General features: G+C 39.6%; 1 protein-coding gene across 5 annotated transcripts in view; it reads left to right on the top strand.

The window, feature by feature from the left end:
• ANK3 (ankyrin 3) overlaps nucleotides 1-21,070 on the top strand; it is a 326,106-nt gene that overhangs the window by 149,548 nt on the left and 155,488 nt on the right. For all 5 annotated transcript variants that reach the window (XM_053663869.1, XM_053663868.1, XM_053663866.1 and 2 more), the window contains exons 9-10: nucleotides 13,443-13,541; nucleotides 19,881-20,078. In XM_053663869.1, the coding sequence (XP_053519844.1) occupies nucleotides 13,443-13,541; nucleotides 19,881-20,078 (297 nt within the window). The remainder of the gene's footprint in view (nucleotides 1-13,442; nucleotides 13,542-19,880; nucleotides 20,079-21,070) is intronic.

Here is a 21,070-nt window from a genome sequence, read left to right as displayed (position 1 = left end):
AGGGTTCCCCGTCCTCAGCATCCTTGCCAGCATTTATTGTTTGTTGATTTATTCATGATGGCCATTCTGACAGGCGTGAGGTGATATCTCATTGTGCTTTTACTTTGCATCTCACTGATGGCTAGTGATGTTGAACATCTTTTCATATGTCTATGGGTCATCCATACATCACTGGGGAATTGTATGTTCAGGTCCTTTGCCCATTTTTTAATTGGATTATTTATCTTCCTGGTGTAGAGTTGTATGAGTTCTTTATATTTTTTGGAGATCAAACCCTTGCCCAATGTATCATTGGCAAATATATTTTCCCATGTGGTTAGTTTCATTTTTATTTTGGTGATGGTTTCTTCAGCCATGCAGAAGTTTTTTAGTTTGATGTAGTCCCATTTGTTTCTTTTTTTCCTTTATATCCCTTGCCTTAGGAGATCTATCAGCAAAAAAATGTTGCTACATGGGATATCTGAAATTTTACTGCCTATGTTTTCCTCTAGGACTTTTATGATGTTACACTTATATTTAAGTCTTTTATCCATTTTAAGTTTATTCTGGTGTATGGTATAAGTTGGTGGTCTAATTTCTCTTTTTTTTTTGCATTGTATGAGACCAATTCTCCCAACATCATTTAGTGAAGAGGCTATCTAATAGAGCAAAAAAGAAAAAGGACTCATGAATATGAACAACAGTGTGGTGATTCTGAGAGTTGGGGGGTATAAGAGTACTAATAGGTAATGTAGAAAAAATATTAAAAGTAATATTTTATTACTTTGTAATAAATATATCAAAATATATTTATTACAAATATATTTTGTAATATATATTATATCAAAATATTTTATTTTAATTAAAAGTAATCAAAATAAATAAGTACATAAGAAGAGGCTATCTTTACTCCCTTGTATGCTCATGCCCCCTGTGTCAAATATTGCTTGACAATAGAAACATGGATTTATTTCTAACTTCTCTAGTTTGTTCCATTTATCTATGTGTTGGTCCTTATGCCAGTACCAGACTGTTTTGATTACAATGGCCTTGTAGTATAGTTTGATATAGGGTACTTTGATCTCTCCTACTTTGTTCTTCTTTCTCAAGATTGCTGAGGCTATTTGGAGGCTTTTTTAGTTCCGTATAATTTTTAAAAATATTTGTTCTAGATCTGTAAAATATGTCATTGGTATTTTAATAGAAATTGCACTAAGTCTGTAGATTGCTTTGGGTAGTATGGACATTTTAATGATATTAATTCTTCCAATCTATGAACATGGTATATGCTTCCCTTCATTTGTGTCTTTCTTAATTCTTCAGTTTTCTCTAGTTTTCCCAGTACAGGTCTTTTACCTCCTTGGTTAAGTTTATCCCTAAGTATTTTATTTTTCTTGTTGTTATAGTAACAGGATTTCCCCCCCTGATTTCTGTTTCTGTTATTTCATTGTTGGTGTACAAGAATGCCTTCAATTTCTGAATATTAACTTTGTGTCCTGCTATTTTGAAAAATTCACTTATTAGGTCAGGTAGTTTTTGGTGGAGACTATAGGGTTTTCTATGTACACTACTGTATCATCTGCAAACAGTGACAGCTTTAGTTCCTCCTTTCCAATTTCATTGTCATTTATTTGTTATTCTTGTCTGATCACTTGGGCTAGAATTTCTAATACTAAGTTGGATAGAAGCGGTGAAAGCGCATACCCTTGTCTTCTTCCTGAGCTTAAGGGGAAAGCTTTTAGATTTTGTCTATTGAACATGATGTTAGCTACAAGTTTTCATACATGTCCTTTATTATGTTGAGGAATGCTCCCTCTGTTCCCACTTTGCTGAGTGTTTTTATCATAAATGGTTACTGGATTTTATCAGATGCTTTTTCAGCATCTATTGATATGGTCGTGTGATTTTTGTGCTTAATTTTGTTTATGTGTTGTATTACATTTTTTAATTTATGAATACTGTACCATCTTTATGTCTGTGGAATAAATGCTGCTTTATCATGATGTATGATATTTTTAATGTATTTCTGAATCTGGATTGCCAATAGTTGAGGGTTTTAGCATCTAAGTTCATCAGCGATATTGGCCTATAGTTTTCTTTCTTTGTTGTATATTTACCTGGTTTTGGAATTAGGATGTTACTGGCCTCATTAAATGAGTTTGAGAGTCTTCCCTCCTCTTGAATTTTTTGGAATAGTTTGAGAAAAATAGGAGTTAGTTCTTCCTGAAATGTTCAGTAAAATTAACCTGTGAAGCCATCAGTCCAAGGCTTTTGTGTGCCATGAGTTCGTTTATTATTGCTTCAATTTCACTAGTTGTTATCAGTGTATTCAGGCTTACTGCTTCTTCTTGATTCAGTTTTGGAAGATTGTACATTTCTAGAAACTTGTCCATTTCACCCAGGTTAACCAATTTCTTGACATATGGTTGTTCGTAGTAATTTGTTACAGTTCTTTGTATTTCTGTGGTCACAGTTGTAACTTCTCTTTTATTTCTTCTTTTATTAATTTGGGTCCGCTATTTTTTACTTGATGAGTCTAGTTAAAGGTTTGTTGGTTTTGTTTATCTTTTCAAAGAACCAGCTCCTGGACTTACTGATCCTTTGAATTGTTCTGTTAGTCTCTATGTCATTTAATTCTGCCCCGATGTTGATTATTTCCTTCCTTCTACTTGCTTAGGGCTCTGTTCTTTAGGTAGGCCTCTATTGCTATGAACTACCCTCTCAGGAATGCTTTTGCTGTGTCCCATAGGTTTTGGGTTGTTGTGTGTTCATTTTCATTTGTTTCCAGATACTTTGTCATTTCTTCCTTGATCTCATTGTTTACCCATTCATTATTTAATAACGTTATTCAGACTTCATGTATTTGAATGTTTTGGGGGTTGGTTTCTAGTTTCAATCCATTGTGATCTAAGCGCATGCTTGTTGTGATTTCAATTTTCTTGAATTTGTTCAGGTTTGTTTTGTGTCCTATCATGTGGTCTATCTTTGAAAATGTTCCAGGTACATTGGGAAAGAATACATATTTTTCTTCTTTAGGGTGAAAGGTTCTGAATATATCAATTAAGTCAATTTGATCTAGAGTGTCAGTCAGTGCCACAATATTATTGTTGATTCTTTGTTTTTAAGATCTATCCATTGTTGACAGTGGAGTGTTAAAAACCCTATGATGACTGCACTGTTGTCAATCTTTTTGGAAGTCCTCCGAGATTCTCCTTATATATTTAGGTGCTTCTGTATTGAGTGCCTATATGTTCATACAGGTTATATCCTTCTGTTGGATTATTCCCTTAAGTATTATGTGGTGACTTTCTTTGTCCCTTTTTATGGCTTTTGTTTTGAAGTCTAATTTGTCTGATATAAGTATTGCTACCCCAGCTTTCTTTTTGTGTCTGCTTAAATTATTTTTTCCCATCCCTTCACTTTCAGCCTATGCAGATCTTTTGATATGAGGTGGGACTCTTGTAGACAGCATATATACGGATTGTGTTTTCTTATAACCATTATTTTGAAATCCATTTCTGATAGTTTGCTTTTCTCAATTCCTTTAAGCACCCTTTCTGGGGATTCCTCCTTTCCTTTCAAGTGAAGATTATTTCTTTGTCTCCCTATTTTAGGTGACTCTTCTTTTTTGCTTCTATGTATTAGATTTATCTGCTTTGACTCTCTGTCTTTGTGGTTTGCCCTTCTGTGGTAGCAGACCAGTAGGACTCAGTGGTGCAGTCTTCTTGCACTCCTGAGCTGGATGCCCTTGGGATGCCATTCATGTCATTTATGTGGGCTCTCTAATTATAATTGGGATCTAGTTGTTGTTAGGTCATTCTTTGGTGGGTCCTTCCCTCCAGCTGGCTGACTGAGAGTCACACTGCTCACTGTGTCTTATATGATATTGTACAGGTGATTCCAGGAAAAAACAAAACAAAACAGGAAACAACCCCCCCCAGCAAAGCCCTCAGCCACATCCACATTATCAACAGCAAATGAGTAAATATTAATAAAGGTGTAAATAGATTGAGATTATTATAAGAAAGGAAAAATTAATATGAGATGACTAAAGGAAATAAAAATGATTTTGGGAAGGGTTGAGGGAGGAGAAATAATAAGAGTAGGAAACAGAAACAAGGCAGAGAAAAAAATAATAAAATTTACATCATAAATAGAAAAGGAGAAGAAGAAGGGAGTAAGAAAAGGGAAGAGTGTAGTATTAGGTTTAAACAAAAACTTTTAAAAGCATAGTGAAAAAAATAGGAACCAAATTAGAGAAAAAGATCTATCACAGCAATATCAATCAACAACATATGAGCAAAGGATAATTTAGGTGGAATAGGGAAAAGAAGGAAAAAAGAAAGAAAAGCTTATGAAAGTTCTAGAGGAAAGTGATTTTTAGAGGATAGAGGAAGAAGAAATTCAAGGAGTGAGGAATGAAAACCAGGCTATGCCAGGGAAAAAATAAAATTTAAAACAAAAAAAAAGGCAAGAGGAATGCAAAAGGGAGCAGTAGAGGGGAATGGTAAAATTCGAGATTTGAAATACAAAAATAGTATTTAGATCTAGAAATAACATTGAAGAAATGCAACAGCCACCACCATATTCACAACCAATGAGCAAAGATTGATAAAGGTAGAGAGAGAATAAGGGTATTTTAAGAATGGGAAAGGAATGTGAAATGACTAATGACAACAAAAATGGTTTTGAGAGGCTGGAGTGGGGGAGAAATAGTAAGAGTATGGAATAAAAATAATTCATAGCAAGAGAAAAAATAAAATTAAAAAAAGAAGATGATGGAAGTAGATAAATGAAGTAAGAGAAGGCAGGATCAAAATATGAAATTTGAAATAAATTAAAATATAAGAACTAGTGAAATAATAGGCACAAACTTAATGGAAAAGATCTGACTGTTAAAAAGCTGTACAGGAAAGTAAATAACACAAATCATAAAGACCACAGTGGAATTCATCTCAGTAGAATATAGTGTTTACCACTGTCTTCTCTTTCTGGGTTCACCCCTGATGATGTTAGATGGTGTCCTAGTCTGGCCCTAGGCAGCCTGTTCAAGACTATAAGCTGTGCCTGTCTCCTTCAGATTTGGCTGGTCCCCACTGTTCTGCCCTGCTGGCTTTCCTTCAGTCCAGGGCCCAGGAGTGGTTCATTAATGACATAAGACAACTGCAAGTACCTTTTCCATCTGCCTTCAGAGGGGCCCTCTGGTGAGATTGGGAGGTTGGGAGCCCTGGGTTACCCACTGGGGGGGCACTCAGTCTTCAGGGAAGATAGTAGGAGTGTTTCCCTGTCCCCTCTTGACACATTTTGGTCTTTCCAGTAATGTATGATTTCTGGTGAATTTGCTCTCCATTTCCCATGAGGGGCCAATCTGTATAAAAGGGGCAGTCGTTTCTTTTCACAGACAGCAGCTCTATCTAGGCACTGAGGCTGGGCAGGACCCTGAACGGCCCTTGTTGCACCTCTCTCTAATCTCTCTACTCTGTCGGTTTCAGAGGATCCGAGTCCAAAGGACAGTGTAGCTCATAGTGTCTGGTAAAGGGCCCTTTCAGGGCTTTTTCTTTTTTCCTCTGTAGCTGCACCCAGCAGGGGGCTCCTGAGCCTGGCCTCACTGATGTGCAGAGCCTGTAATCCCACAGGTGGGGAATGGCCTCACCTGACCATGAAGGGTCTTTCCAGGCTGCAGCAAATCTCAGGCATTCAGCTCCTGGTCGTCTAGTCCCCAGCCTGCCACTCTCACTGGAGACTCGAGCCTGAACTCTCTACTCTCTACAGTTCTCTGCTCGCCAGACATGCTGGGTTAGGTACCTTCAGCATGACTCTATCCTTCTGAGTCCTTTGTTTGCAGAGCCGCTACGTACACACACATGCACACCGGCACTGGGTCCCTGCCAAGTCTTGAGTCTTGCCTGATCTCCTCTTTTAAAAGAATTTCTGTGTGGACCCTGTGCTGCAGCACTGAGCCCCGAGGGGCCTGTTGTCCATGCATTTCCTCTCCCCAAATCACTAAGTCTCAGTCAGGGCTGGCCACAGCCTGTCAGAGCCTCTGACAGTTTTAGACAAAGTTTCTTTCCGGATCTCTCCCAGATGTCTCTGCAAAGAGTGCTGCAGTGATACCATAATGCGGGGCAGTGGTGGGGTGCTCTTGCAGCTCCCACCAGTGATTCTCAGCCTTGGGCAGGCTGCTCCCACCCCGCTGTTTCTGCAGCCAACACCTCCGCAGCCATCTCTGCCCCCACCCCACCCCAGGACTCGCGGCTCCTGAGCCAATCTGCATCTTCTTCTGATCTGAGCAGCCAGAAGTGCTGGGTTGGGCAGCAAAGGAAGCAGTTGCTCACCTAGGGCAGTCCAGGATACCTACTCCCGAGGCCCTGCAGGCCCACTCATGCACACTCTGCACTCTCATTCACGTGTATATACACACATGCTCTCACTCTCCACTGGATTTTTGAGTTGGTTGCTTCTCGATTTAACTGCTAGACTGGGTGGGTCTGGGAGCAAGTAGACAGAGCTTCCAGCTTCTCTGCAGCCATCTTGGATCTCCCCTGAATTCTTTATCCTTAAGGGAAATTGCTTGGTATATTAGAAGGAATCCAATCTGTTTGACAGAGGCAAGACTGAGCTTAAAATCTAATCTCAAATACTTACTTGCATGTTACCTTGAGTAGGTACCTTAATCCAATGGAGCAGCTTTCTCCTCTATATATGGAACGCCTCAGTCTCATGCCATTTCATGAGTTGTAGAGGTTCAATAAGATCACAAGTATAAAGCACCTTTGGCAATAGAGGGGTTCCAAAAATGTTATTTTACTTCCTCTTAGGCCAACTGCCTAACACATACAAAGTCAGGATACAGTCAGAATTTTTAGTGAAAAATACAGATGTGAGAATAGCCATTAGACTATAACTGATGCTCTTTAATTTATCTGGTTGTGGTCATAAGGCTTTTCTCTGAAACACTCCTTGCTGTTTTCAGTCTTCAGTTAAATGTCACATCCTGTTCTACATCCATGATAAAGAAAAAGTACATGTCCATAGAGTTCTCTCTGCTTGATTTCCATTTCCTTCTCCATAGTGAGATTTTTGCTTAGAAGAAAGAATGGAAAAGAAACTAGAGAATATAAATCAAAATAAGTGTCTCATTTTGAAAGTATATCCCAAGTCATGAATTTGTGTCATTTCAGTTTGGGCGTTGAGCAAACTCAGCCTGTTATGGACATATTCTGGCTTCAGTATTCCTAGGTGTGATGCCTTAATTTCCCGAAAATCCGGATGTGAAAGTCTTTCTGACCTTCCAGTGAGCAATGTTTTGCTCTTAGGCTGACACAAGAGAGCATTTTTTTTCCAGCCGGTAAAGTGCAGCTCCCCACCTCACTAATAAGATTGCCGTCACTGAAATGAAATATGAGACCTGGCCTAGCCAGTTTGCGTTGCCTCAGAATTCGGCCCAAGGGAATGCTTGTCCATTATGCTAGTGCTTTAAAAATCAGGGGAATTGGAAAAAAATTACTACCTCCATGCAATTTCATTTTCCTCCCATAATGTTACTATGGCAACTCACTCTTTCTCTCCTGTCCAAATGCATATGCTGCCTTTGTTGAGGCGGCCTCCCTTGAGCCCCGAGAATAGCCTTTGTGAACTGGAGATTGATGCCGCTGTGTGCAGGTGAACTGCTTTTTGGCCCAGGACCCGTTCTAAGTGACACTGTGTATTAATTGTACATTTCTGGGAGTTGGGAGCAGGTAAGAATCCTTATTTTGTATTAGAAAATGCATTGCTGTCATTTTAGGGAAAGGAGTAAGTGAGTTCACCGCTATGTTGTAAAGTACAATATTCACCTTAGCCCTTTTATAAAGCTTCTGTTATTCCGAGTTTGAAAGAGGAAAACAATTGCTCTATTTAGAGCAAACATTCTTATATTTCTCTTATTCTCTTACTCTGAGAGCTAAAAAGACTAAGTCATATTCTTGAGTCCCCATTTACAAGTCACTTATCTATTGAGAATTTCGCTTTTCTGGAAGGTAAGACAGGCTATTCTAATAGTGTTTCTGAACAATAAAAATGTTTCTGAAGGATAAAAAGATAAGCAATTTTTAATTGTTTTCTAGTTGGAAAACAATTTTTAAAAGACTAGACCAAAAATTTACTTACTAACTCATTCCACTTATTAATTAACTCTATCACTCTTATGAAGCAACTTTCACAGACATGGTACTAAATTACCTTCTTTCTGAGATTTAAATGTCCCTTAAACCTTGTAACCTTGACCGACCCGAGTGGTTGGAGTGACATCCCATACACCAAAAGGCTGTGGGTTCAATCCCCAGTTAGGATACAGACGGGAGGCAACCAAATGATGTTTCTTTCCCACAGCGATGTTTCTTTCTTATCTTTCTCCCTTCCTCTCTCTCTCTAAAAATCAATAAATATAAATCCTTGGGTAAAGATTTTCAAAAGTAACATTGTCCTAAAAGCAGAATGGGTGAAATAATAATGCATGCCCACAAGTAACTAAAAAATTAAATACCAGGTACAAAGCTATAGGTTCCCCAAAGAGGCACAGATTAAGTAAATTAGGAGCCTTGAAGGTAGGATGGTCATGTTTACTTTGGCAAAAGGATTCAAAGAAACATTGTAGTTAAAACCAATAGGGATTTGGATTTTGGAGGAAGTAGAAAGAGAACTTCCAGGTATATAAAGTAATGTGGGCAAAACAGAAAAGGAAGAAAATGATAAACTTTTGCCAGACACTGCAAAAAAGAGTTTGTTAATTGGAGTAGATATGAAGGGAATAGAGAAGGTCAAGTGCAGCTGTGACTAATGTTAGAAGACTTTTAGTATTAACCTGAGGAATTTGAACTTGGCTAAGGCGTGAATGGTAGTTACTGAAGATCATAATCAGAACAGTGTTTCAGGAAAGTGAGTAAAAAGCCATACCTCTTTCAAAACCAAAGATATTAATTCAAAATTTAAATATTTATATTGTGCCTCCAAATAGGTATTAAGTCTGATATATTTTTTTTTCTTTTCTTTTTTTTTTTTTTTTTTACTGAATTAAGTGTGAATCACTAAATGGCAGGTACTTTTCTTTCTCACTGTGGATTAGCTGGTCTGGTCTTCATCTTCATGATGATGAAAACAGCGATGCTAATTAAAAATCTTACATTAACTCTAGATACCAGGTTTCCACTGACCTGTGAAGGTCCCAACAGCCAGTCCAACACTGCCTGTGAGCCAGGCAGTCGTGACATCTTGTGCAGCTTCCTGATGAGGCATCTCTCCTGCCAGGATTCTGGCTGTTTGAAGAGGCATGCATGCACCTTTGAAAAGTGCCAGAGGACATTTGTAGAAGATCCAAAGGCATTAGCCACTTGTAATCAATGTTTAAAATACTGCAAGTAAAAGCTACAGTTGAAAGAGCTGTGTTTCATGGCTAAAGAAAACATTAGCAAAATGAAAAAAGAACCAACCATGTGGGAAAATACATTTGCCATGATACCTCAGACAAGGGTTTGATCTCCAAAATACATAAAGAACTCACACAACTCCACACGAGGAAGACAAATAACCCAATTTAAAAATGGGCAAAGGACATGAACGGACACCAGAGACATATGAAAGAATGCTCAGCATCACCAGCCATCAGAGAGATGCAAATTAAAACCAGAATTAAGATACCATTTCACACAGGCCAGAATGGCCATCATTAACAACCAACAAACAAGCACAGGTGAGGTTGTAGGGAAAAGGGAACCCTAGTGCACTGTTGGTGAATATGCAGACCTGTGCAGCCATTGTGGGACAAAGTATGGAATTTCTTCAGAAAACTAAAAATGGAACTGCCTTTTGACCCAATAATTCCACTCCTGGGATTATCCCCTAAGAACCCTGAAACACCAATCCAAAAGAAATTGTGCACCCCAGTGTTCATAGCAGCACAATTTTCAATAGCCAAGTGCTGGAAATAGCCTAAGTGCGCATCAGTAAATGAGTGGATCAAAAAACAGTGGTATATTTATACAATGGAATACTACACAGCAGAAAAAAAGAAGGAATTTCTACCCTTTGCAACAGCATGGGTGGAACTGGAGAACATTATGCTAAGTGAAATAAGCCAGTCTGTGAAAGACAAATACCCTATGATCTCACCTATAAGTGGAACCTAATCAACAAAACAAACAAGCAAGCAAAATATAACCAGAGACATTGAAATAACAAAGTGACAGTAACCACAGAGGAGCGGGGAGGGGATAATGGGGAAAGAAGAAGGGTCATCCAGGAACATGTATAAAGGACCCACGAAGAAAGACAACGGGGGTGGGGGAGGATTAAATGTGGGAGATGAGGGTGGGTAGGGCAAGGGAGCATAGTGGGGGGAAATGTGGACAACTTTAACTGAACAACAATAAAAACAAAGAACTGTACTTCAGGTGGCTCTTTGCAGTTCAGCCAGGAACCTGACTTGGGAAGCTGGCCAACTTTATCATTGAAACATGGTGATGAAAGGAGCAATGGGTAGAACAATAATAGCACTGCACCCTGGTGGACTGATTCACTTGGTTAGAGCAATGTTCCAAAAAGGTTGAGGGTTTGATTCCCAGTCCAGGCACATATAATCCCCAGTTTGGGTGGGCATATGGGAGGTTGAAGAGATAAATAAATACGAATGAAAATAGCACTTCACTAGCTCTTAGAGTGATGAAAAAGGTTAATGTTCCTGAGTCTTTTAGATTCTGTAAGTTTTTAGTAAGTACACACCAAAGATCAGAGGCACCAGCTTCAGAATGCAGGTAAAGGAAGGCTGGGCCTGGCCCAGAGTCCGAGCAGAGGGCCCTTGTCTTTCCAACTCTCCCCAAGACCTCCCTGACCGTGTCTCTCAGTCAGCACTGGCCTCGGTCTGAACCGTGTGACCTTGGGTGAATCACTTAACCTCTTTGAACCTTAGCGTCTTCATGTGTATAACAAAGACTATACCTTCCATACAGGGGTAATGGTGAGTATAAAATGATACCATGTCTTGGATTTGTTTAAAAATACTATAAAAAAGAAAAAGAGGTCAGGATATTAATGAATCAAGACTGATTAGGCAACAGTCGTTGACACTGAGCGCTGGCACCTAAACATCACTGCGCTGTTTGGTGTCCCACAGTCTGAACCCTGTTCGGGGTTTTCTGTAATTAACAACTTATTAAATGTGAAATCTGTAAAAATCTATGTCTTTGTGGAACAGTGTGTTTCGAAGGACTAAGGAATTGAGATGATTTTGCTCTGAGATTGCCAAATACTTTGAATTGTCCATGTGACATTTTGCTTTTGGAAGATTGTTTTTCAAGGGTAAATGAGTTGGGCTAAAATGATTTTTTTCTGTGTGACCACACTTGGTGTCTTAGAGTATGGTTATGGGAAAAATGGTAAAAAAACAAATCTGACCTTTAAGATCATAAAACATAATTACAGGGATAGAATGTGAAATATTTTTGTGTACTGGAAGGTAGATGTGATCATTGTCATTGCTCCTTCAGATATTTTCAGGTTAACACTACTAGGAAGGCATTTGGGCTTCATGGTGTTTTTTATTTGTTCTCAGATTTTTATCTTATTAGCAAAATGTTGCTTCCGACTTGAAAGACTGCTATATTGCTTTACTTTGGCTTATAAGAACACATGTTTTAAATCAGTATGAAAGGCAGAGCATTTAAACATGCTCAGAGAATATTCAAATCAGGTCACACACTGTTTGTGAATCTCATTTCAGTTAAGGAATTTTAATTCTACTGAGATTTAGCTAGTAGTTTAGAAACAGGATTGATTATACATTAGGATAATTAGGCTTCCTTTCAAGAACTGCTCACACAGTCTAAAAAGTGATTAAATACAGTGAATTGCATTTTGGTATATTTTAGAAAATGTGACCTTCCTTGGGGTAGGTATCGTCAACCGCGGCAGTCTTCCAGCTGGGGAGTACGCAAGCTAGGGTGTGCAAAAACTCCTCCACAGGGTTTAGGGCCATTTAGATGGTTTTAAGTGAGTAACTTTCTACTTCCTTAACTCCCTGATAATGCTTCTTTCCCACCTACTCTTCAAACAATAGTTCTTTTCTCTTAATATGATAGAAAAGTCTAACTTTCTAACTCTCACCCACATGTACCAGGGTGCAAAAACCTTTGCAAGTAAAGGGGGCGAGGGGATACGAGGGGAGCAAAGGGAAGAGTTCGGAATATCGGTGTCCTGTTAAGACCTGTATTACGTGACTGTAATGATTGGAGTACATACTCTTCTGCATATTGAATGACTATAAATCTTATTGCTCCCAACAGAAATGAAGGTTCTAATAAAGTTGTCTTAAGATGGGTCATTTAAGAAAACCTTGGTAAAAAATTATTAAGTGATTTTGGCATGTAATTCAGAAGGAGTTCAGAGAATTAGTGACATTGCTATAACAAAGTCCATCTACTTATTTATGCAGATAAGATTTCTCAAAACTAACATTTATAAAAGCAAAAATTAAGAGAGTATTGATGTTAAACCATTTTAGCAGTAAGTAATATTTATTAGCAGATATGTGAACTAGTTGTGAAAAAAAATCTATCTCATCAAGAGAGGCTGGTGTGGCTCAGTGGATTGAGTACTAGCCTGCAAACCAAAGGGTCATTGGTTCGATTCCCAGTCAGGACACATGCCTGGGTTGCAGGCCAGGTTCTCTGGGGTAGGACGTGCAACAGGCAACCACACACTGATATTTCTCTCCCTCTTTTTCTTCCTCCCTTCCCCTTTGTCTAAATATAAATAAATGTTTTTTTAAAAGAGAGAGGCATGTTTAATAAATCATTACCGCTGTTTAATAATCACAATATTTGTAATGCATTTTTGATGTTTTAATCAGTTAATTGTGTTTGAATAAGTATAATTTTAATCAGGACATTTGTGCCTAACACTTAAAGCTTTTGTTCTCAGGAAATGTATAAACCTGTTTTAAATTTAAATTTATATATTTTTGTGGCAGAGAAATATCATATGATAATCAATAAAAAAACACTCAAGCATAATACATTAAGATAAAATTATATGGGGGAAGTGATATAAAAATAAAAATGCAAGAGGAAAAAAACCCAGAAATTTTGTAAAATTCCTGTTACAAATTTCTATTTTCAAGTTTTATTTGTATATTTCTTTAAATGATGGATATCAATTTACTTATTTAGATTCCATTGGATATTTCAGAGTAGTGAATGGTTATAGTTTTAAATGTTAGTGGGAAATCATATACTTTACAACCACTTAAACCTATGAAATCTTTAGTTCTCATTAAAATACGAAATTATTATATCAGTTATAATAATTTCAGTGAGCGTTTGCAGCTCCCTGGTCCACAGCACGTTGGATGCTGCACTGGAGCTTGAAGAAGTACTCTGCATTTACAGACATTCCGGTGACTCTAACCGAAGCTGTCGCTCTCTGCCCCACAGGACGGCCTGACGCCGCTGCACTGTGGAGCCCGGAGTGGCCACGAGCAGGTGGTGGAGATGCTGCTGGATCGAGCCGCCCCCATTCTTTCAAAAACCAAGGTAATTTCTTCCTAGGTCCTGGGGCGTTATACTGTGTTTAGGTTTGAATCTTTTTACAGCTTATTTAACCCAGCCTTTTGAATTCCACAGAAAATGCCATAGTTTCAGTTTAGCAGTTAGAGTGACTGTGTTCACCAAGTCTTTGGAGAACCTCAAAATCATTGGGTTTACAAAGGCTTCAGAAAGAATACAGTCTACCACACAGCCGTGTGTGTGTGTGTGTGTGTGTGTGTGTGTGTGTGTGTGTGTGTGTTGTTTTATCAGGAGCACTTAGTACTTGATTTTACGCTGTGAAATTTTCATCACTCAGAAACGACTGCTTGTTGAGGAAGGAAAAACTGGGACTGGCTCTCTTTCCTCAGCCTCTTGGTTTATCCCTCGAGAGTTCACAGCCTAGTGAAGAAGAGGATGGCACTGGATACAGATAGAAACTTTGGAAAGACAGCACCTCCGTTGGTGCCACAGGGAGAGCTCACATATGAGAAAAGAACACACGAAGATTGCCTGGAAAAATTGTTCTATTAAGTGTCTCCTAGATTTTTTAATGGCAAAACCATTTGACACTATTTCAAAAAGAGAACATTTGTAAATAAATTTTGGAACTTCTTCATGATCACAACTATGTGTATTGATCACTGATTTTGGAAGCTCTGTTAAGCTTTATAAAGAGCCTTATCTCCAAACATTATCAAAACAACAAAAGTACACGTTACTCCCATTTGTACCCTAGTCAGCGTTTCCTGCTCTGGTGAAGATGGGCAGGGTTGAGGTGGTCTCAGCAATTCCACCTCTCATTTGACATGCAGAGTTTAGTTCGGCAAGCTGACAGAGGTGTTATCCTATAAACAGTTATAATTAAAAAAATTTTTATTGTTGCTCGATTACAGCTGTCCCCACCCCATTGCTGCCCCCACCCCATTGCTGTCCCCTACCCTGCCCTCCCCTCCTCCCCCACATTCAATCCTCCCTGGCTGTCCTTGTCCATGGATCCTTTATACAAGTTGTTGGACTTGACTCTTCCCCTCGTTTCCCCATCATCCCCCTTAGTTCCTCCCCTATGGTCACTGTCAGTTGGTTCTTTATTTCTATGTCTTTGGTTCTATTTTGTTTGCTTGTTTGTTTGGCTTTTTTTTTTGACGGGGAGGGGGTTTATTATGTTTCACTTGTGGGCGAGATCATATGGTCACAATTTTTTATTGGGCCTTTTGAGTGCTTCTCCTGTGAGCCCTCTGTTTGTTCTTCTTTTCTGTCACACAGCCCGTATCTGTCTTTGTTCCCCCACTGCCGCCTTCTGGGCCACAGCACCCCTCACCGCGCCGTTGTAACAGCTTCATTACTGGCTTCCCACTTCCGTCCTTGCCTCTTTGCAATTGGCTTCCATTTCGAAGTCTGAGTGGCCATATGAACTGTCAACCAAATCATGTCAACCTCCTGCTAAAAACCTTCTGATTAATTTCAGCTGTCCCCTTTAAAGTTAATTTTTATTTATCAAAGCAATACAGGCAGAGTTAAAAATCAAATTGTCTCATTTTTTTTCTTTTACTGTTCATCTCATTATTTTTATTCTGAGAGCTCCTCTTGGTTTTTTCTATGCTCTTAATATTCAAGAACAGTATCTTATTTTCTGATAGCTTCTTTTCTTAAAGCGTCCAACTCTTGTTTTATGGGTACGGTATTTTCTGTGACCTTTCTGAGAACATTCAAGATATTTTCTTTAATGGAATTGTTGTGCCTCTCATATGTCCATAATTCCTCAGATTTCTCACTTTCACGTTGGGGTTTCCCACAAATGTCTACACCCAACCCTCTGCACCAGCGTTTGAGTGGAAGGTCTGTGACAGTGCAGTCGGGGCTCCAGGCAGGCGTGTTGGGTGGGCTGGAGCACCTCCATGTCAGCATTAGACGTCCTGTCCTGGGGGAAGTTCCGAGTTTCGAGAGATGAGTCCTCCAGCCTTGTGCAGTGTACACCTGTGTGAGTAACACACAGCAGCAATTTTCAGCCTTTGTCATTTCATGGCACACGGAAAGTAATCACTAAAATCCTGCAGCACACACACAAAAAATAAAGTTTTTGCCCATCTGACAAAAGAAATAGGTATACTTTTGATTCATTCACACTGGACAGCTACAGTTGTGTTGGCTGTTGTCATTCTTTATTTGACAATCAAAGGGAGAAGAGGTCAGTGCCCCTGACTAAGTGGTCAGGTATTGTGTGTTTCAAAACTTCTTGCAGCACACCAGTTGAAAATCACTGATTTACAGTAAGGAAAAGGAAAAGGGACTATCAGTGTCTCTGTCTTGTATGCATACTTTAATCATAACAATGGTAGCTAGTATTTATAGAGTGATTACTGCATACCAGCTTCTAAATACTTTTTGTATATTAACCCACTTAATACTCATAATAACTCTATAAGGTACTAATATTACTATTATATTTTTTATGGATAGGAAAATAGAGACCCCCCAAAATAAAGTAGCTTCCTCAAGATACGTCAGCTAGTGGCAGAACAAGAACTTGAACCCAGGCAGTCTAACCCCAGAGACCATACAACACCTGTGCTATCTTTTTCTCTGAGCACCTGTTCTCATCCAGAGCCTCACCATGGCTCTCTGCTCTACCTGGGCCCCCGTATCCAGAATCTCTCTGGTTCACTTTCACCAGAGACTAACCTGGTTTCCTGCTAATCCTGACTAGGTGGTTCGGTTAGTTACAGCATTGTTCCATGCACCGAAAGGTTGCAGGTTTGGCCCTGGCTGGTGTGGCTCAGTGGATTGAGCACTGGCCTGTGAACGGAAAGGTTGCTGGTTTGATTCCCAGTCCGGGCCTGTGACTGGGTAGTGGGCCAGGTCCCCAGTTGGGGGCCTAAGATGATGCAGACACCAGCCCTCATTGTCCACGTCATTATGGATGAAATGAGACATTCACACGGACTACTGAGTCCAGTGGAGGAAAAGGGACAGCAGCATGGCTTTTCTCTCAAGGGGAGCAAAAGCCGAAGCCCTGGGACCTCTATTTTCTCCACACATTACATGTTGGTCCTCATTTACTATGCACAGGTTGCTTTAGGTGGTTACCTTTTACAGAAAGCAAAGGAGCCAATGTCGCTAATCACATCACGGAAGAGGGATATTTGCAAATGAAAAGGGCAAAAGTGGTTGAACCAGTTACACTCGTCCTTGGGAGGTTTAGCATGGATTTTAGGAGGTTACTTTGCAATAAATGTTTGCCACTGGGGGCTGGGCCCACGCCACGCAGAATGGTCTCCTCCACTGAGAGAGGAAACCAGTCACTGTTTCTCTCACACATCATGTTTCTCTCCCACTCTTTCTCCCTCCTTTCCCCAATCTCTAAAAATACATAAATAAAACCTTTTTAAAATGTTGCTGGTTTGATTCCCAGTCAGGGCACATACCTAAGTTGCAGGTTCAGTCACCAGTTGGAGTGCATATAGGAAGCAACCAGTTGATCTCTCTCTCTCTCTCTCTCTCTCTCTCTCTCTCTCTCTCTCTCTCTCTCTCATATCAATAAACATATCACCAGGTAAAGATTTTTTTAAAGCTACAAGGGGCAGGCATCTGGGTTGGAAGGGCCCGGAAACCTGACAGCTCTGTGCAGAGGAGAACCAATCCTGCTTTCCAGGTACTAGGTATCCATATGCCCTGCCTTTGGGGCATCTGAGTGGTAAATCAGTTGTCTTTATTGCACCCAGTAGCATGCGAGAGCTGGGTTGTTGAGCCTGTTGTGTATATCTCTTCCCTGTTCCACATCCAGTAACTTTATTCATAGCTTGAAATCGGTCATTATAGGAGTCTTTACATCATGGAGATTGGTAGATACTACACATCAGGATTTTCTTTTTCAAAGAGCTGCTGTTAAACATTTATCAACATACCGTTGATTGCACTCCTCCTTAGACACTAAGATTTCAGCCTCCTTTTTTCTGCTGTGTAAGTTAACACACTTAAACCCTCTTTTCATATTCCATCTGTTTTTGTTTCCCGTGTGTGTGGCAGGGGCAGGAGTGTACGCACACATATGTACATGCCCTTGTGGAGTTTACTTTTCACATTCCTTGAATGCTTTTTAGTGACATTTGGGAAAAGAATGAATAAACGCCTGTCACATCAATCACATTTACCCACAGGTTTCCTGCTGTACTGAGAATCAGCTCCTTACCACCTTTCTGCCTCATCTCCTCTTGTTGGGCTCTTTATTATCATCCAGACAACTAGCTTCTTTCACTTCCTAAAATACACCCATTGGTTCTCATTTCCTCATCTCTCAGACTGAATTCCCTCAGCTTGTCCCCGAGCTCAGCAATCTCCACACGCTTTTCAACTCAACTCTTAGTCTATTTACTTATTTGCTGTCTCTCTCGCTCTCTCTCCACTAACATGAAAGCAAGACCTTTGGTTTATTTGCTGTGGTAACCCAGGCACCTAAATCAGGGCCTAACACATATGGTAGACCTTCAGTAAACATGTCGAATGGACATTAAGTGAAAAAATGCATTCCTAACTTCAAGATCTTAATCTAATTCTTCAGTACTTTCATCTTTCTAAGCTAAGAAAACCCATCACAGTGGATCCATGTTTTCAGCTTGGTGAAGGTGCCATATGTAATAATACCCCTCTCCGGAAGGCAAATGAGCTTTCCTCTTGTCTTTTCCCAGTGACCTGTGTTACCCACTTATATTGTCATTGTGTGTATCATAGAAAACTTCCTTCTTTTTACTGACGCTGCTTTCCTTTTCTACTCTAAGTGTTCTCTCAGGGTTTTATTTTCTTGTTGTTTGTTTACTTCATGTTTTCCTCGAAGACTGTATCAGAACATGAAGCTAAAGAGTGTTTTGGCAGGAAATAAATGAGTACGTATGCTCGGTTGGGGGCTGCAGTATCACAGACGAGACACGTTCCAATCGTTTTCTGCACCTTAGCTTCTACGCTGGTTCAAAGTGTGGGGAATTTTTAAGGCAGAAGTATCCTGATGGACTGTATGAAGTCTTTAAATTTACATAAATATGTACTGAGCTTCTTCTATATATGCAAGGCTCTCTGCTGGCCAATATGGGGATTATAACCCATGAACCTCTTGCTTTCAAGGAATGCAAATACTTGAAATTCACAGCGTTGAGTGAATGACCCATCAGAGTGGCCAAAGGAGGGCTTACCTTTTCTTTTTTCCTTTTGAACTTCTGTTTTGTTATTCACTGAACAATTAGGGAAATAAGCTGGCCTTATAGAGGATTCAGAAACACTGGGTTCATCAGTTCATACCAACATGTCATCATTTTCAAAGTTCATTGATGACTTTCATTTGAAAGTCATTGATGAGTTCATTTTTTGGAACTCATTGATGAGTTCATTTTTTGGAAACTGAATTTGCTGGCACGTTTTCCCACTAAAATGTTAAATTATGTTACAGTAATTAATAGAGCTTTTCTTGATAATTGGATTCTCTAGGAATTTCCCAGGCTCCTTCAATTTACCTACATATTTAAAGGTAACATGCTTGAAAAAACTGACATCTTATTTTTTTCATTTTTAAATTACAGCTGATATACAATATTATATTACTTTCACACTGACATCTTAATACCTTGCTTTGCCTTCATTAGGAAACATACAGAATGCTAAATACCACTCTAAACATTTTAAGGTTTTATTTACCTTTGAACCCATTTATGTCTTCTCTCAGCTTTTCAAGTGAATTTTTGACTCATTCCTGTGACACATAATTAACTGTGTCATTGAACCCAATTGATTTAAACTCACTGAGGCAAGCTTTTAGTTAATGGTTTGGCCACTGCTCTGCCTTTCCTCATCATAGACACACGGGGGCGCCAGCTGATGGAAAATGAAAACATTTCCTTTCTAGTCTGCTGCAGGATGAAATGTGTTGTTGTAAGCAGACCTTTTTACCAACTTAAATCAACACAGTATTCAACAGCAAGTATTAGTAACTCCTAAGGAAAAAATAAAGCCTAGTCTAACAAACTCCAACCTGTTCCTGCTTTTGTTTTATTTTTGTCAGTCTTAAAAATTAAGAATTCCGGTTCACTAGAAATGCTTAAGTAAGTTAAGGATTTTAATGCAATTCACACTTTTTAAATCAGAAAAAGAAGTTATCTTTGACAGTGTGTTTTCTGTGGATACAAAATTTGGAGGACGAGTTTTCAAAGTAGCTGTAGTACAAAACAGTTGCCGAAACCTTTTTTAAAATGGAAGGTATTTCCATATTTATCTTTTATCTGTTCACATTTGCACAGTTTTGTGTTTGGCACAGTGTTGACTGAGAGGTAAAACAGTGAGCTCTGCCTCTCCTCTGTGTTCCAGAATGGGCTGTCCCCACTGCACATGGCCACACAAGGGGATCACTTGAACTGTGTCCAGCTTCTCCTCCAGCACAACGTGCCTGTGGACGACGTCACCAATGACTACCTGACCGCCCTGCACGTGGCTGCCCACTGTGGCCATTACAAAGTCGCCAAGGTTCTCTTGGACAAGAAAGCTAATCCCAATGCCAAAGCCCTGGTGAGTGGCTCAGCCCACAGGTCCAGAGCGTGTTGTCTTGCTGAAAACGTGCTACCTCTGTATGTGAAGGGGCTGCTTTAGAGGAGGTAAAAATGCAAGGTCTAATTAAATAAAGTGTACTTCTTATCTGGGAAATCCATAAAACTGTCTGTTTCTGACATAAATGAGGGTTTCCAGGTTAAATTGTAAATACCCTTGAGATTCACACTGCTGATTCTCTTGTATGAATTGAAACCCAAATACTCTACAAGTACAAAAATACTGAAGTGGTCAATCTTATATTACTGTAGGTAAAGTTATAATTTAGTGAATTAAATGTTCGTATCTGAGGCAAAATGTTTTTTTAAAAAAGCCTTCATCTTACACATGACAAGTCTAGGAATTTATGAGCTAGCTGTGTAGGTTAATAAAATATTGTCTGTTGTCTACTTTTCCTACTGACACATCTAAATTTTGGTCTGGTTTGTAGTCTAAACTCCAAACAGGATTTGCTATTTTAACCCCTAGCTCTGTATCATATTTTGGTTTCCTCTGCAAGATGGTGTTTGTTGTCTTAGAAAAATAAATGGTCCCAATTTAGTAAGCCGTTTAAATTTAGTTCAGAATAAGCACCCATGTTTAGAAAAAAATAAATCACCAAACACTAGGGAGAACTTGTGAGTTTACTGGTAATTTTGAGGTAGAGGCTGTCTTCCAATCAACTGTTTTTGGCAGGGTCCCTGCTCCTTTCCCCCTGCTGCAGCCGCCTGGGCTGCCCAGGCCACCCAGGCCACCCGGGCCTGCTGCCCCTGCTCCGACGTTCTCAGGGGCAGACAGGATCCAGCAGGGAGCAGCTCTCTGACCCCGGGCGACCGTGTGGCCATCGTCATTCTAAGAGCTGTTATCAGAGCAGCATTTTAAGAGCTGTGGCCCTGCCCAGTATATCAGACATCTCTTTAAACTCTGAGAAGGGAGGGAAATAAATTAGCAGTCATGACTCATTTTCCACACAA

Source organism: Artibeus jamaicensis, unplaced genomic scaffold (genome assembly GCF_021234435.1).
Source record: "Artibeus jamaicensis isolate MK-2021 breed Jamaican fruit bat unplaced genomic scaffold, CSHL_Jam_final contig_332, whole genome shotgun sequence".
Lineage (NCBI taxonomy): Eukaryota > Metazoa > Chordata > Mammalia > Chiroptera > Phyllostomidae > Artibeus > Artibeus jamaicensis.
Note: the sequence above shows the minus strand (reverse complement) of the source record. Positions and strands in the feature narration are given on the sequence as shown.